Below are 16,619 nucleotides of genomic sequence, written 5' to 3'. Positions count from 1 at the left end.
TGTTGTAGGGCAGTGTAGATGGGAAATAATCATACAGATGAAAGCAAGAATGAAAGTATCCCATTTCTCTATTATTCTGAGATATTCAGCAATAAGACAGAAATGCAATATTTTGCATTGCATGGCTTTACAATGTCTATGATTGCTTATGTTATTTGTTTACAAACTATTTCAGTGGTAAAATTTTATTCCTGCTCTCAATTACTCTTTTATATTTTGAGTTACAGTATATGCTTTACTGAGTATGTGTAGCCTCCTTACCTGGGGATTAAAGATGGGTCTTCATGTGTCTAATACTTTCTTTGCTTTTATTGTGCTGTCATTGTAGTCATGTCAAAATTATTTGATTTGTTTATATTATTTCCTTTTCTTTTCTTAAGTTATATTTTTTGAATGTTACAGCCTTTAAGGCTATTTTTGGATATATAATCATTGTGCAAGCATGGGGTAAATACAGTATTGAACCCCTTCAGCTTTGGGACCACCCCATCGCTGAATTAAGTTGTTTGAGATGATTCAAAACAAAATCTGTAAGCTTGGTCACCAAGTTGAAAGGGTTATTAAGAATAGATTCAACCTTTTCACTTTGGGAACCATTCCTTAGCCTAACAAAATTATCAGGCAATACTCTGATCTAAAGTATGTTAAGTATATCATTGTGTTGAAGGGGTTAATGCTGTTGGCTGACTTGCGTCCCATTTTCTCTTTAGGTCTTTAGAATAATGTCACCAGTTGTTTCAGAGATTAAATTTTTTACTTTATTTTTATAAGTTTTCTCAAGAGATTTTCCAACCACATAGAAAATACATATTTTCAATGCATTTTAAGACCTTGTTATATGATATAGAGATTTTGCATTATGTGGTCAGTCTTTTAGGATCATTGATTCAGGAGGTATGGATGTGTTGCATGTAACATATAGAAAGAAAATTAATATAAAGAGTGGTTGGACAGACTTGCATTATTGCCTTAACTAACTCAATTTTACTGAGCTTACCTATGAAAAAATGGATTATTTTACAAATCAAGTTGCAGACCAAATCTGGATTTACACAATTCTAATTCTTTAATCTGAGCACTGAATTATAGATTAATTGAATATATATACAAGCAGATATTAGAAGTTACATTTTTGAATGGGAGCAGTGATGGATAGATTTTTGACTTGTGTTGTGGTTCTACACAAGCTATTGGCAGTTGATTTTGTAACCCCTTGATTATAATAATTCACTGCATATATTTTGTAGGAGCTTGTGGCCAGATAATTCTATTCAACTAAGAGACTGCTATGGCCTGAATGTGGTATTGGTTGTTTGACTAAGGCTTCATTCAGGCCAGGTTTTCCTCAGATCTGAGTAGAATCATCTGGTATTGGATTTGGCAAAATCTGTAGTGCCCCATGGTACTGTAATGAATTACTGATGTTCATGTGAAGTAGAACATGAACTGTAGGAGAGTTACTGTACATTCATTAAAAGTAATTGTGGGTATCGTTGATGAGGATGATCAAAAGTATAGTAATTAAAGATTAAGGAGGATGTGTCAGATATGAGCAATGGGAGATGAAAAATGTCATTTCATTGTAGAATATAGTTTCTGTAATTATTTTTGTAGGTTGTATATTTTTATTCTATTGAAGATGATGGTCAGAAGTAACTAGTGATAGGTATTTGCAAGTGGTGGTTCTGCAAGATGAAAGTCACTGAAAACTCCCTGCCCTTTGTCTTCAAACCCATCAGCATTCTCATTTTCATCTGTAGGTACATAATCATTCTCTGAACAAGGCACAGAATCTCTATCAACTCTGTACAGCACCCCCCCCTACCCCCTTGTCCTATTACTACAAATTGGCAATACAGAAACACTCCCATACTAGTACTGCTGCCAACAAACTCCAGTATTTTTTTTTCCAAGAGAGATTTATGGGAGGTCTTAAGGACTATTAACAGTCATTTTGGGGCACTAGCATTTTGGTTTGTGAAACTCAAGGCAACAATTATTATTGATGGTCAGAAGAATTGGAATTGAAAGAAGAGGATAATGGGAAAGATAACAGGAGCAGCAGAATTGAAGAGTGTAATTTGTGTATTCATTATTATTATACCAAAGATTTGTTAGTGCTTGATTTTGAAGTTGTGGGTGTATTAATACTCTAAAAGATATTTACCAATTGAATTTAGTGTAAGCATATTCACAGTTGGCTTGCAGTTGTTTGACAAAAAAGTGACAAAATTTACATCAATATGACTAGGCATCAGAAGTCATATTGACAAGAGAAACTGATAGTCATTGTGTATTTGGTGTGAATGATGTGAACTGATATTGGTGAAAAACTAGGGAAATGTATTGATATTTAGAATGTGTTCAATGAATCTGTTGTCTTGGATCTCTCTTGAAAGAGACCTGCAGCTCCCAGGAATCTGGCCATAGCCACTTAGCTGGCCCATAGTTTACTCAGGGAAGAGATTTTGGTATGTTGTTTGAACTGGGTGATTGTTGAGCATCATGAAATAATATATTCAGTGTCTTCTGTGTAGTGATTGTTGACATGCATTATTTATATATCAGAGTAGTCCGTGAATGTATTCAGTTTGTATTCCTAATGATGTAGAAAGGTTTGAAGTAAGGGAATATTATTTCATCATCATTAAATCAAGAAAATTGGATGTGCTCTAGGAAGAGGCTTCAAAATACTTGCTGGTTGAAAATGATGGCTTAAGATTATTGATTGATTTGTCTTTATTTTAAGGTAGATGTGTTATTTTAAACCTGATTGTCAACCACTTCCATACGGTGACGCCTACGTAGGCGTCATGAGTAGCAAGTGGGTATGCGATGATGCCGACGTCGGCGTCTTGATTATATTTATTGTAGTCGTACCTACATAACCACCATTCTCTCTAAACTGGCTTCATCATATTTTCTATGGTTATCAAAATTCACGGGTGAAAGAGAACGAACGATTGAGCACTGACTTTATTTTTTATAATGCGATTATTATGACGCAACATCACACGTCGGGCAGCTAATGCAGCCAGACATGTGATGTGCCCCGGAGTGAAGAGGTTAAATCTTCAGCTTTTGTGTATTGGTATAGAAAGCTCATTATATTTATTGGTTGGTTGAATTATAAGTATATAATTAAAATCTGACCTTTCATGACACGTGAAGTGGACCATGGTATTGTTTTTGAGTTTATTTTATTCTTGATGCTCTGTACAGCATCATCAGTGATCCTAATATGTTCATAGATTTGCTAAGTACAATACTGTATCATATTTTGACCAAACATTCTTTAAAAATGTATATACATATTATATCTCATGGTAAAAAATTCTGACATGATCCTTGTGAAGATGACTTATGCCTGAAAAGGATGGTAATAAGCATGAGGTAGATTTCAGGCTTTGATTACTTTGAAAGGAATGCTGATACATTTTTTCAAGGATTTAAGCTTTCTTTTTGTATTCCAAATATTGTTCAATTTGAACATGTGGGGTAAATATACTTTCACCTGTAATAACTAATTTGACTTTTTATGCAGATAGGTTGTGAGTGTGAAATTTTGTAGTAGGAAAAACACACTCACACTCAAACACATAGTTTAAGAATAAACTGGATGCAGAGAGATATGAAAATGGGTCACTACGAGCATAGCTCTTGTCCCGTAAAATACAACTAGGTAAATACACACACACACACACACACACACACACATATATATATATATATATATATATATATATATATATATATATATATATCATTTATAGATGTATTTTTCCTGTACTCTTGATGTATATGTATATACTGTATATTTATTGATATTTCCCTAAGCTTAATGCTAACTTTGTATTTCAAAATGAAGTACATTATTTCTGAAGTGTTGGTTTTAGTTTTGATTTGTATCTGAGAGTTCTTATAAAGACTGTTGTTATAGCTTTTTTCTGCAGGTGATTGTGATGGTTGCAAGTCCTGGTGAAAGGTAGTTTTAACTGTTTATGTTGATATGAGACTAAGGAACTTATGTTTGGTTTGTAATTTAAGGTGAAAGTTGTAGTATTGGTAGATAGTAGCTATAGACAATCTTGTTCGACATATGATGAGTAGTTAGACTTATTATCCCATTGTTTATGTTGTAACATATTATTTGGACATCAGTTGTTGCATTATTTGTTAACATTGTAGTTTTGTGGGAGAATATATCTTTACATACTTGGAATAGACCTTACATGGAATAGACAAATGATATTTTAAAGGCTATGACTGAAGACAATTGTACATAAATTCATTTGTGTATTATTGTTTTAAGTTGGAGGGTAAGATATAAGATGACTTATACAGCTGTGGCTTATTGTGAAATGTAGATTTGGTCATATACGAGTCATGTTTATTATCATAAGATTCAATATACTGTAATTCTGTCAGGTGCTGGTATGTAGTTTTTTCAAGTAGATGTAGTCATAGGCTGTGTGTTTAGGTTAAGGCCTGGGTTGAGTGCTGTCCTCTACAACACTACATGGCTGAATCAGATGTTCCTGCAGAGTCTCTCGTGTGTGGAAGGCATGGGGGAGTCCCCCCTCCGCACTCATGAAGTCATCATGGGTGGGTCCAGGCGCAACTCTCAGGATGACTCCAGGTGGTCATCGCATGACTCACGGCATTGGGGATCCACAGATTCTGAGTCAAGTCATCGGAAATACTACTATGACAATCATAGACTTAGGTAAGAATTGAGTATCATATATAATGTTGCCAGGAATGATTGTGATTGAATGTGTAGTTGAACCTTTATTTGACCCATGTAGATGGTTGTGTGAATAGGAGTATTCCTGTGAACCTGCTGAAGACCATGCACATGCAGATCACTAAACATGCATTCATTGAAAGAACACTGAATCCCATAATATGTCAAACTCTGTGAAATCAACCCCATAGAGAAATCTCTTTAAATTACCTTGGCTAAAATAATAGCAATGCAGAATTGGTCTGGCAACAGACACCAAATGCCCAATTTCCAACCACCTCCCAGAAAACACAAGACACCCAATACACTCTCTCACTTCCAACAATCAACACTTGTCTTCTTACTGAGTGAATTATGGACTGAATCAGTGGTTTTGGCAAGCTACCTAAGGGCCACAAGTCTTCCACAAGAGAGACCCTTGGCAACAGAATGACTGATTGATCTGTCAAAGAACATGTACATTTGTCTTGGTGCATGTCTAATCCTATACACTGTATCCACTCTTGTTATTTATATGCATGTATTTGAGAATATTTATGAAGCACATGAAAACATTCTCAGTCTTCTTCCATTCATTTCTATTTTTATGCACTCTCTTCTTTGGTTGACAGATATATTTTGCAATTAGCTTGGTCTTTATCAGGTTCTATATTATTCCAGGAGATAATGCTTATGTACAGAAAATTATTTTTGACATCCTGTTTATGTCGATCAGATTTTCAGTTATTTATTTAATTTATTTTATTTATAATTTTATTATTGTTATTTCCCCTATGATATCCTCATCCATATAATGAAATGCCACTCATACATTCATTAACCATTTATCTGTCTCTTCCATTATTCTTTTGATATGATTTTCTGGTGACAGACTATCCTTGATTAAAATTCATAAATCCCTTCCTTCCTGGATGCTTGCTGGCTGAATGGATTAGTGTCACTACTTTCAATGGAAGTTAAGATGACGCTAGTTTGAACCTTGCTGCCAGTGAGTTGGACCAAAGGCATGGTTCATTAAATTCCATCCTGTTCTCCAGGGAGTTCACAATGTTAAACTGAATCACAATCGCTTTCCTTCCTTTACTTTTGTGATTATTTCATCTCCCAGTTTATAACTTCATGATGGTCTCTTTTCACTTGGGCCCGTTTCCAAGATATTTTATTTCTTTGCAGTGAATCCTGGCTCCATCCATAAATTTCATCTAGTTCTTATTGTAATCTACAATCCTTTTCATAGTTCATTCATTTCATGGTTTTGATATCAGCAAATAAGTTTGTGTAGCTACTGTTCTCTTCATCCTGTCATTGATGTACAGGAAAAACATTATTGGTGCCAGTACCAAGTCCTGTGCTCCACTAGTGACCTCTTTCCAACCCAACGTTTCATCCTTCGCTACTGTTCACACATGCCTCTGTGCATTTGAATACTTGGATGAAGAAATGATAAAAAAAAATATTAGTCACTGTACAATATACTTTATTGATTAGACCAAAACTGGAATATGCAGCGACACTATGGACACCCAGTACTAAAAATAATATAAGGAAACTAGAAAGAATACAGAGAGCAACAACAAAGTTGGCACCAGGTCTTTCCAAATTAACATACGAAAAAAGATTATCAAAACTAGAACTACCAACTTATGCCTCTGCCTTTGCTTTTAGGAATTTCCCCTATGGGGCTACAAGGAGAAGGATGCCTAGTCCCAATCCCCGTCCCTTTATTCTCGCCTCTTATGATCCAAGTGGGAATAATTGGTGGCAGTATTCTTTTCCCCCACCACAGAAAAAGAAAATACTCAGAGAAATGGTACAGTATAGCAACAAGGGTTGGGGGACAACATAACGGAGGGACAGTCGTAGTATAAAAGTGTCATCATTTCTCTATGAACAGAGTTTTCCTCTATCATAGACAAAATGATGTGTGGCTCTGGTCCATAGGGGCGCCCCATATAGACCCTAAAGTATCGACTGCATGCTACTTTGCCACAGTAACAAGCAGCCAATACCCCATGAGGTGGAATGGACGGGGGAATGGGGGGTAAGGTAGTGTGTGTGAGCAAAATTTTTGACGCAGCCCGAAGGGATTTCTCCCCGTCCTCTCCTTTATATGGGGGGACAGAGAGGGGGGGTCGCCGATTTAATGAAGCGGCCTTGCTGTGGATGTGCTGTGTCCTGCGACACTGCTTCTGACCCAGGGCAGTGGACAGGGGGCAGGGATGACCCGTCATCTAGGAGGTGCTAAGATGGGAGGGAGGGTGGAGGGGTGTGGAGTGTTTTCGGTGATGGAATGGGTGGGAATGATTTTATGCCTTGTCCTTTTTGGCTACCTCCCTGGTAAGGGGGAGAAAGCCTTGGTATATATGGTATAGAACTACCAACACTAGAGCAAAGAAGAGAAAGAGATGATCTACTGACTATAGAATCATGAAAGGAATGGAAATCCTTGACAGAAAAGATTTACTACAAAATGACGATGGAAAAACAAGAGGTCATGAAAAGAAACTCAAAAAGGACAACTATAGAAGAGATGGGAAAAAGAATAGCTTCCCACACAGAATGCTGGATATATGGAATAACTTAGATGAAAAAACAGTGTGTGCAAATACTATTCACGATTTTAAGAATAAACTTGATGCTGAAAGATACAAAGACGGGTCACCACGAGCATAGCTCCCTTCCCGTACAATACAACTAGGTAAATACAACTACCGTATTTTTCGGACCATAAGGCGCTTCGTACCATAAGGCGCACCCGTAATTTCCTATTCCCTGTCCTTACATAAGGCGCACCTGGTCTCGTCATCGGATAATCATGCATATGTGAGTGCATTCAGAACAACATTTTCGTTGTTGAATGAGAAAAATCGGTTGGGATTTAGCAAAATTACAAAAATGAATGATATATATTTTTATTTTGGTCAGTGAAATCAGACCACCTTTATGGACGGTCTGCCCTGCCAATAATCCTAAAAAACAACAAACACGTACGGGAATTGTGGGGAATAAAACCAACATTAGCAGTTTTATTCCTGGAATTCTCTATTTACTTAAAAACACAAGATTACAAATGAAGGTAAATTTTTAGTGTCAACCATGGGCGCAATATAGCAATAAAAAATTAATTATTAATTTTGTAAATTATAATGTATCAACGTAATATGCAATTTTGTGAGTGGAAATAAAAAACAAAAAATGTGCTGAAACAGATTTCGTAAGTAATGAAGTCGTGTCGGACGAATGGTACGACATGTTTGTTATGACAGATGCCGACGTCGAAGATATGAAAGGGTGATAAATTCGTCTAACCTAACCTAACCTGTGTTTAATAAATCATTACCTGCAAATTAAATGTCATCCGGCTCGTCCTCGTTGTCGTCATTGTGAGAGATGTTGGCGTCCCGATCCTATGCTACCGACTTCGTTCATTAGCATATTTGCTTGTAGCAAGGTATTTTTTATTTTCATTTCTGCCCACAAAATTGCATATTACGTTGATACATTTTAATTTACAAAATTAATAATTAATTTTTATATTGCTATATTGTGCCCATGATCGAAACTAATAAAATACCCAAATGACTACAGTCTGAGTGGAGCGAGACTATACCAATGCAAAATGGCTGTCTGTGTTGTGGACGCTATCATGTCATAGCCATGATAGCGTGAATGAATGCTGTGGCATGGACCCGAAAACTGTCGAAGTTTTCGCAATTTTCTTGTCAAGATACATGCATCTTGGTTATTACTTGGTTGTAACTTTTGCGAGGCCTATCATGCACTGTCGCCGTCGGCAGGCTAGCTACGAAACATGTCAAAATAGTATGTCACTATCCGAGGCATTTTTTTGCACTGAAGCCACACATAAGGCGCACCGCACGATAAGGCGCACCACCCGATTTTGGCCGATTTTAAGGATTTTTCCCGCGCCTTATGGTCCAAAAAATACGGTAGGTAAATAAATTTACCTAGTTGTATCTTATGGGAAGGGGAGCTATGATTGTGGTGTCCCTCCTTTGTATCTTGCAGTGTCTAATTTGCTCTTAAATTCGTGCATGGTTTTTGTACATACTATTGTTTTGTCCAGTTTGTTCCAAGTGTCCACCACACTGTGCTTTTTGAGTTTCCATGTCCTCTTGTGTTTCTTTTGTCCCAATTTAGTAAGTCCTCTCTTTCAAGTATTTCCATGCCTTTCATGATTCTATAGATGGTCAATAGATTACCTCTCTCTCTTTTTTGTTCCAAAGTCTGTAACTTCAATTTAGCAAGTCTGTCTTCATATGACAAGTTTGAAAGTGTTGGGGCCATTTTCGTGGTTGCTCTCTCTCTGGGGTATTGGCTGCTTGTTATTGTGGCAAAGTAGCATGCAGTTGATACTTTAGGGTCTATATGGGGCGCCCCTACGGACCAGAGCCACACATAATTTTGTCTATGATAGAGGAAAACTCTGTTCACAGAGAAATGATGACACTTTTATACTACGACTGTCCCTCCGTTATGCTGTCCCCCAACCCCTTGTTGCTGTCCTGCACCATTTCTCTGAGTATTCTTTTTCTGTGATGGGGGAATTCCCTGTGGTGGAGGAAAAGAATACTGCCACCAAGTATTCCCACTTGCATCGTAAGAGGCGAGAAGAAAGGGACGGGGATTGGGACTAGGCATCCTTCTCCTTGTAGCCCCACAGGAGACATTCCTAAACAAAAAAGAGAAGGCATAAGAGGGTCTGGAAGTTCTCGGACCAGCACCCTAAGTATTGGGTCTTCTAATGTGCGTGGATGTGGTACAGATGAGAGTAAAAGGGAAGAGATAGGTAGTATGTTTGTGAGAAGAAAGATGGATGTGTTGGCTTTGAGTGAAACTAAGTTGAAAGGGAAGGGTGAGTGTAAGTTTGGGAGTGTAAATGGGAGGTTATCAGGAGTGAAGAGAGGGCGAGGGAGGGAAGGGGTGGCTATTCTAGTAAGTGAAGAGATAGGTAAACGAGTAGTGGAGTGGAAGGAGGTTTCCTCAAGGATAATGTGGATGAAGGTGAAACTGGGGAAGGAGATGTGGGTCTTTGTAAGTGCATATGGGCCTGGTAGTGAGAAGAGTGTAGAAGAAAGGGAGGCTTTTTGGATAGATCTAAATGAGTGCATAGAGGATTTAGGAAGAAATGTCAATGTAATAGTACTGGGAGACCTTAATGCTAGGGTAGGAAATGGTCCAATCGATGGAGTGGTTGGGAAATATGGAGTTCCAGGAAAGAATCAGTGGAGAGTTGATGGTGGAAATGTGTCTAGAGAGTTGATGATAGCAAATACAGTGTTTTGGAAGAAAGTCAAGCATAAGTACACATGGGAGAGGGTGGTGGAGGGAAGGGTGGTAGATAGAGCGCTAATGGATTATGTAGTGGTAAATAGGATTATGATAGGAAGAGTTAAGGATATACATGTGCTAAGGGGAGAGGGTGGGGGAATATCAGATAATTTTTTGGTGGAAGGTAAGTTGAGAGAGGAGGATAGATGGAGAAAGAGGAAAGGGACAAAAGGTAGGGAGGTTCTTAGAGTGAACTCCTTGAATAAAAAGGAGAAGGAGTACGGAAAGAAGCTGAAGAAGGAGTGGGAGGGAGTAAAGGATAGAGTAGAGCTGGGTGTGGAGGAGGAATGGGGATGGTTCAAGGAGGGAGTCATAAAGTGTGCAAGGATGGTGTGTGGAACAAGAAGGACAGGGGGAAATAGAAGAAAGGGTAGTGAATGGTGGGATGAGGAAACAAAAAAGGTTGTAGAAGAGAAGAAGCGAGCTTTCACAGATTGGTTACAAAATAGGACAAGGGAGTCATATGAGAGGTACAAAGAAAAGAAAAGAGAAGTAAAGCAAAAGGTAAAGGTTGCAAAGAGGAGAGCAGATGTGAAATGGGGTAAGAGTATGACAGAAAATTTTGAAAGTAATAAAAAGATGTTTTGGAAAGAAATTAAGAGAGGAAGAGGAGGCGAATCAAGTAGAGAAGAAAAGGTAAAAGGTGCAGATGGAGAGATGATAATGGAAGAGAAGGCAGTAAGGGGAAGATGGGCATAATATTTTAGGGAGTTGCTAAATGTGAAGGAGGATAGGGAGGGAAAAATAGCTGCAGTGGGAAATGCGAAGAAAATGAGAGTGATGATTGAGGAGAATGGAGGAGAAATAAGGAAGGATGAGGTGAAGGCAGTTGTTAAGATGATGAAAGCAGGTAAGGCACCTGGTCTGGATGGATGCCATGCAGAATGTCTGAAAAAGGGAGGTACAGTGATGGTGGACTGGTTGGTGAGGTTATTTAACGTTTGCTGGAGAGAGAGTGGAGTGCCAGAGGACTGGAGGAGTGCCTGTATAGTTCCTCTTTACAAGGGAAAAGGGGACAAGTGTGAATGTAGTAGTTTCAGAGGGATTAGCTTGTTAAGTATAGTTGGGAAGGCTTATGGGAGGATCTTGATTGAGAGGATTAGGAGAGGAACAGAAGGAGTAATTGGTGAGGAACAGTGTGGATTTAGGACAGGTAGAGGTTGTGTAGATCAGATCTTTGTGGTAAGACAGATATGTGAGAAAGCTATAGGAAAGGGGAAGGATGTTTTTTGGGCTTTTATGGATCTGGAAAAGGCTTATGATAGGGTAGACAGAAAGACACTGTGGGAGGTTATGCAGATATACGGGATAGGAGGAAAGCTTCTGGGAGCTGTCAAGAGTTTTTATGAGAGTAGTAGAGCTTGTGTCAGGATTGGAAATGGAGAGAGTGAGTGGTTCGAGGTAAAGGTGGGAATTCATCAAGGATGTGTTATGTTGCCCTGGCTTTCAACTTATACATGGATGGGGTGGTGCGAGAGGTAAATGCAAGGGTAGTGGGCAAGGGATTGGAGATGGTTAAAGAAAATGGAGAAAAGTGGGAGGTGAGCCAGCTGTTGTTTGCGAACGACACTGTGCTTGTGGCAGGATCGGAGGAGGGATTGAGGAAGCTGGTGGCAGAGTTTGGGAGAGTATGTGATAGAAGAAAGCTAAAGACAAATGTGGGTAAAAGTAAGGTGATGAGATGTACAAGGGGTGAAAGTGGCGGTAGACTGGAGGTGAGCATTAAGGGAGAGCGACTGGAGGAAGTGGATAGTTTTAGATACTTGGGTGCAAATGTGGCAGGAAAAGGTGGAGTGAAGGTGGAGGTAGAATGTAGATTGAGAGAAGCGAGTAAATGCCTTGGTGGATTAAAGAGTGTAATGAGGAATAGACATTTGGGAATGGATGCGAAGAGGAGACTGTATGAAGGAGTGATTGTGCCAACAGCACTGTATGGGGCAGAAACATGGAACATAAGAGAAGAAGAGAGAAGGAGTTTGAATGTGTTTGAGATGAGGTGTCTGAGAAGTATGATGGGGGTTACTAGGCTAGATAGAGTGAGAAATGAGGAGGTGAGGAGAACAGGGGTGGAAAAGGAGCTGGGAGATAGGGTTGATGAAAGAATATTAGGATGGTTTGGACACATGGAAAGAATGAGTGAAGAAAGACTAGTAAAAGAGGTATGGAAGGCAGATGTGGAGGGAGTGAACATGAGGGGACGTCCTAGGATGAGGTGGATGGATGGGGTGAAGGGGGCTTTGGGGAAGAGGGGAATGTCTGTTGAGGAAGGATGGGAGAGGACAGAAAACAGAGGTGAATGGAGAATGGTTGTATATGGATGATGTTGTAATTGCATGAGGTGGAATGGGCAGGGGGATGGGGGGTGAGGTAGTATGTGTGAGCAAAATTTGACGTAGGCCGAAGGGTTTTCTCCCTGTCCTCTCCTTTTATGCAATGGGGGGACGGAGAGGGGGGGGTCGCTGATTTAATGAAGCGGCCTTGCTGTGGATGTGCTGTGTCTTGTGACACTGCTTCTGACCCAGGGCAGTGGACAAGGTGCAGGGATAACCTGTCATCCAGGAGGTGCTCAGATAAGAGGGAGGGTGGAGGGGTGTGGAGTGTATTCAGGGATGGAATGGGTGGGAATTATTTTATGCCTTTCCCTTTTTGGCTACCTCCCTTGTAAGGGGGAAAAAGCCTTGGTATATGTTATGTATATGTATGTATTCTTTTTGGTACTGGGTGACCATAATGTCACAGCATATTCCAGTCTAAGCCTTATTAATGTGACTAATATATTTTTAATCATTTCTTTGTCCAAATAGGTAAATGCCACTTTTATTGATCTTAGCAAGTTATAGGATTCAACATTTTTTTTTTTTTAAATCAGAAAAGTCATTTGAAATAATTACTTCCAGATCTTTTTCAGATACCACTTTCTTTAACTCCTTAGTTCCAATTGTATAACATCCTGATATATGTACATATATATATATATATATATATATATATATATATATCTATATATATATATATATATATATATATATATATACATATATATATATATTTTTTTTTTTTCTGAACTCCATTGTGCTACATTTCTTAATGCTGAAGTCCACTTCCCACTTCTGACTCTATTTCCAAACCTTGTTCAGGTCTTTCTGTAGTGATTTGCAGTCCGTTTTGGTTTTCACTTTCCTCAACAATTTGGCACTGTCTGCAAAGAAGCTCATGTAACATTTCACATCAACATCCATGTCATTCACATGAATAGTGAACATTATTTGAGCCAATACAGATTCTTGCAGGACTCCACTAATCACCTTCCAACATGAACACTTTCTTCTAAGTACTGCTCTCCTTTTTCTACCTTCCAGTTTAGTAGGTTGCCTTGTATCCCTCCAATGTTTTCCAATTTTATTAATAATTTTTTGTGTGGTACTTTGTCAAAGGCCTTTTGTAAGTTTAGGAAAGCACAATCAGCCCATCCATCCCTTTCTTGTATTATATAATAATCTTGAGTGAAAAAAGATTAAATTTGTGATACATGATCTTCCCTGTGTAAATCCAAATTGTATCAGGCTTATTATATTGTTTTCTTCCAGGTGTTTTACCTATCTATCCTTAATAATTTTCTCACAAATTTTGGCTACAGTGCTTGTTAGGGAGACTGGTCTGTAATTGGTTGGTTCTTCCTTGTTTCCTCCTTTATATATTGGTATAATGTTGGCATTTTTCCAGTCCTTTGGTATTTTTCCTTCTTTGAGTGAGCAACTTATTATGTTGTATATTTTATCAATTAGTTCTTCTTTGCATTCTTTTAGTATCTAGTTTACAATTCCATCTGGGCTGTGTGATTTCCTAATGTCAAGGTTCATTAATTGCTTCATTATTTCTTTTTGTGTTATCATTATTTTCCTCATGGGATGAGATCGCACTTCCCTTCCTTCATCCCAATGCTGTACTTTTTCTCTAGTGAAAACCAACTTGAAGTGATTGTTCATGACTTCGGCCATTACTAGAAATTCTGTGTATTCTGTATTTCCTTGGCATAGTTTCATCATTTCCTGTTTATTTCTAAGTTTACCATTCACATATCTATAGAATAGTTTGGGTTGATCTTTACATTTTTCTCTGATGTCTTTTTCATAGTTTCTTTTTTCCTTTCCGCGCACTTTTACACATTCATTTCTATAGTTTATATATATTTGCCATTTTCCAATTTTTTTTTTTATCTTTCTCCATTTTTTTCCAAGTTTTGTCTATTCTATCTTTCACCTCACTGTATCTTCTGTTGAACCAGCATTTAACGCACACCCTATCTTGTTTCATCTTGGTACGTAGCTGTTCGCTCCTTCATTATAGATTTCCATCAAGGTTGCCCATTTCTCTTCCACATTTGTCTCCTCAATGTAGAATTTTTCCCAATTTGCATTCTGAAAGAATTTCTTAAGTTTTCCAAAGTCCATTTTGTTGTACATCAATCTTCCTTTTCTGCACTTTTCATTTCTCTCCAAATATATTTCTTCCTTTAGTTCAGCCTATATTAGTATGTGATCACTCTTTCTAATTGGTGTCTTGTATTCAATTTTATCTACAATTTCAGGTTCTGTTGTAAATATTAAATCCAGTCTCGACAGTTCTTCATTACTTCTGTATCTGGTATTTTCATTGACCCATTGTGTCATTGTATGTTCCATGGTCATGTCCAGTAATACATTTCCCCATTAGATCCTCTACACCCTTCACTGTCATATCCCAACAGATTTCTTTACAGTTAAAATCTTCCATAAGTACCAGATTACATCTGTCCTTTAGTATCTCGTTTAATGAGTGCCTTGTATCTTCTAACATTTTTGAATACTTGTTCTCTTTCCAAGAGCCTATTTTTGGGGGCACATAAATCACCACAAACTTTCTACTTTTCATGTCTCTGTCTTCGACTTTTATCATGATCATTTCTACATTGTTTTTACCCTCAGTAACCTTCGTCACATTCAAGTGTATTTACCTAGTTTTATTTTATGGGAAGAGAGCTATGCTCATAGTGACCCACTTTTATATCTTTTAGCATCCAGTTTGATCTTAAATTCTTGTATAGTTTTGCACTCACTGTTTACTCATTCAGTTTGCTCCAGATATCTATCACTCTGTGTGGGAAGCTATTCTTTTTCAGATCTCTTCTCTAACTATCCTTTTTAAGTTTCTTTTCATGTCTTGTTTTCCTCCCTCCCACTTTAGTCATCATCTATCAAGGACTTCCCTTTCATAATTCTATAGATGGTTAGTAGGTCTCCTCTTTTCTTTGTTCCAGGGTTAGTAGTTTGAGTTTGTCCAATCTTTGTTCATATGTCAATTTGGAGACTGTTGGTGCCATCTTTGTCATTGCTGTTTGAATTCTTTCTTATTTCTTTATGTTCTTTTTAGAACTAAGTGTCCATAGTATCGCAGTGTACTCCAATTTTGGTCTTATCAATGTAACTAATATTTTCTTTACTATTTCTTCATCCATGTAATCAAAGGCCACTTTCATTGATCTTGATAAATTTAAAGTTTCTCTGACTAATTTGTTGATATATTTGGTGCCATGTCATTGGTGATAGTTATTCCTAGGTCCCTTTCTGAATTGACTTTTTTAATTTCCTTTGTACCAATTTTATATTGTCCCGATATTCTGTTTTTGCTATTTCCAAATTCCATTATACTACATTTCTTGGCGTGGTAGACATTATCGGAGCCAATACAGAGCCTTGTGGGACTCCACTTATCATTTCTTCCCAATTTGAGTTCTTGTCTCTGAGTACCACCCTCATTTTTCTCCCATTCAAGAAATCTTTCATCCATTCCAATAACTTTCCTTGTATTCCACCTATTGTTTCAGTTTTTCTTAGTAGCTTTTTGTGTGGTACTTTGTAAAATTCTTTTTGTAAATCTAAGAAGGTACAATCTGCCCATCCGTCCCTTACTTGAGGTATTTGTATTAACCTCGAGTAAAAGCATATCAAGTTTGTGACACATGATCTTCTGCATATAAATCCAAATTGTTTTGGTGTGTGTATTTACCTAGTTGTATCTTACAGTAAGGGGAGCCATGCTAGTGGTGTTCCGTCTTTGTATCTCGCAGTGTCTAGGTTGCTCTTAAATTCATGTATAGTTTTTGCACACACTATTTTGTCCAGTTTTCTCCAGATATACACCACTGTGTGTGGAAAACTGTTTTTTGATTTTTTCAGGCCTCTTCTATAGCTGTCCTTTTTGAGTTTCTTTTCATGTCCCCTTGTATTTCTCTTAGCCCAATTTAGTAAGTACTCTCTATCAAGGACTTCCATGCCTTTCATGATTCTACAGATGGTCAGCAGGTCACCTCTTTCTCTTCTTTGTTTCAAAGTTGGTCATTTCAGTTTAGCCAGTCTGTTCATATGACAAGTTTGAAAGTGTAGGGGCCATTTTCATGGTTACTCTCTGGATTCTTTCAATTTTCCTTATATTCTTTTTGGTACTGGGTGACCATAGTGTCACAGTATACTCCAGTCTAAGC

At 37.9% G+C, this 16,619-nt stretch overlaps 1 protein-coding gene across 11 annotated transcripts in view; it reads left to right on the top strand.

The window, feature by feature from the left end:
- enc (R3H domain containing protein encore) overlaps window positions 1–16,619 on the top strand; it is a 609,003-nt gene that overhangs the window by 389,769 nt on the left and 202,615 nt on the right. For 9 of the 11 annotated variants that reach the window (XR_012965819.1, XM_076175155.1, XM_076175157.1 and 6 more), the window contains one exon: window positions 4,533–4,726. Coding sequence is in view for 10 of the 11 variants with exons in the window: in XM_076175155.1 (XP_076031270.1) it covers window positions 4,533–4,726 (194 nt within the window). In the remaining variant the exon portion in view is untranslated. The remainder of the gene's footprint in view (window positions 1–4,532; window positions 4,727–16,619) is intronic. The other 2 variants (XM_076175153.1, XM_076175161.1) reach the window with 1 other exon arrangement.

The sequence above is a fragment of the Oratosquilla oratoria genome, chromosome 37, assembly GCF_046742065.1.
Source record: "Oratosquilla oratoria isolate Oo_2021 chromosome 37, ASM4674206v1, whole genome shotgun sequence".
NCBI classification, from domain to species: domain Eukaryota; kingdom Metazoa; phylum Arthropoda; class Malacostraca; order Stomatopoda; family Squillidae; genus Oratosquilla; species Oratosquilla oratoria.
This window is presented reverse-complemented; position numbering and strand designations above follow the sequence as displayed.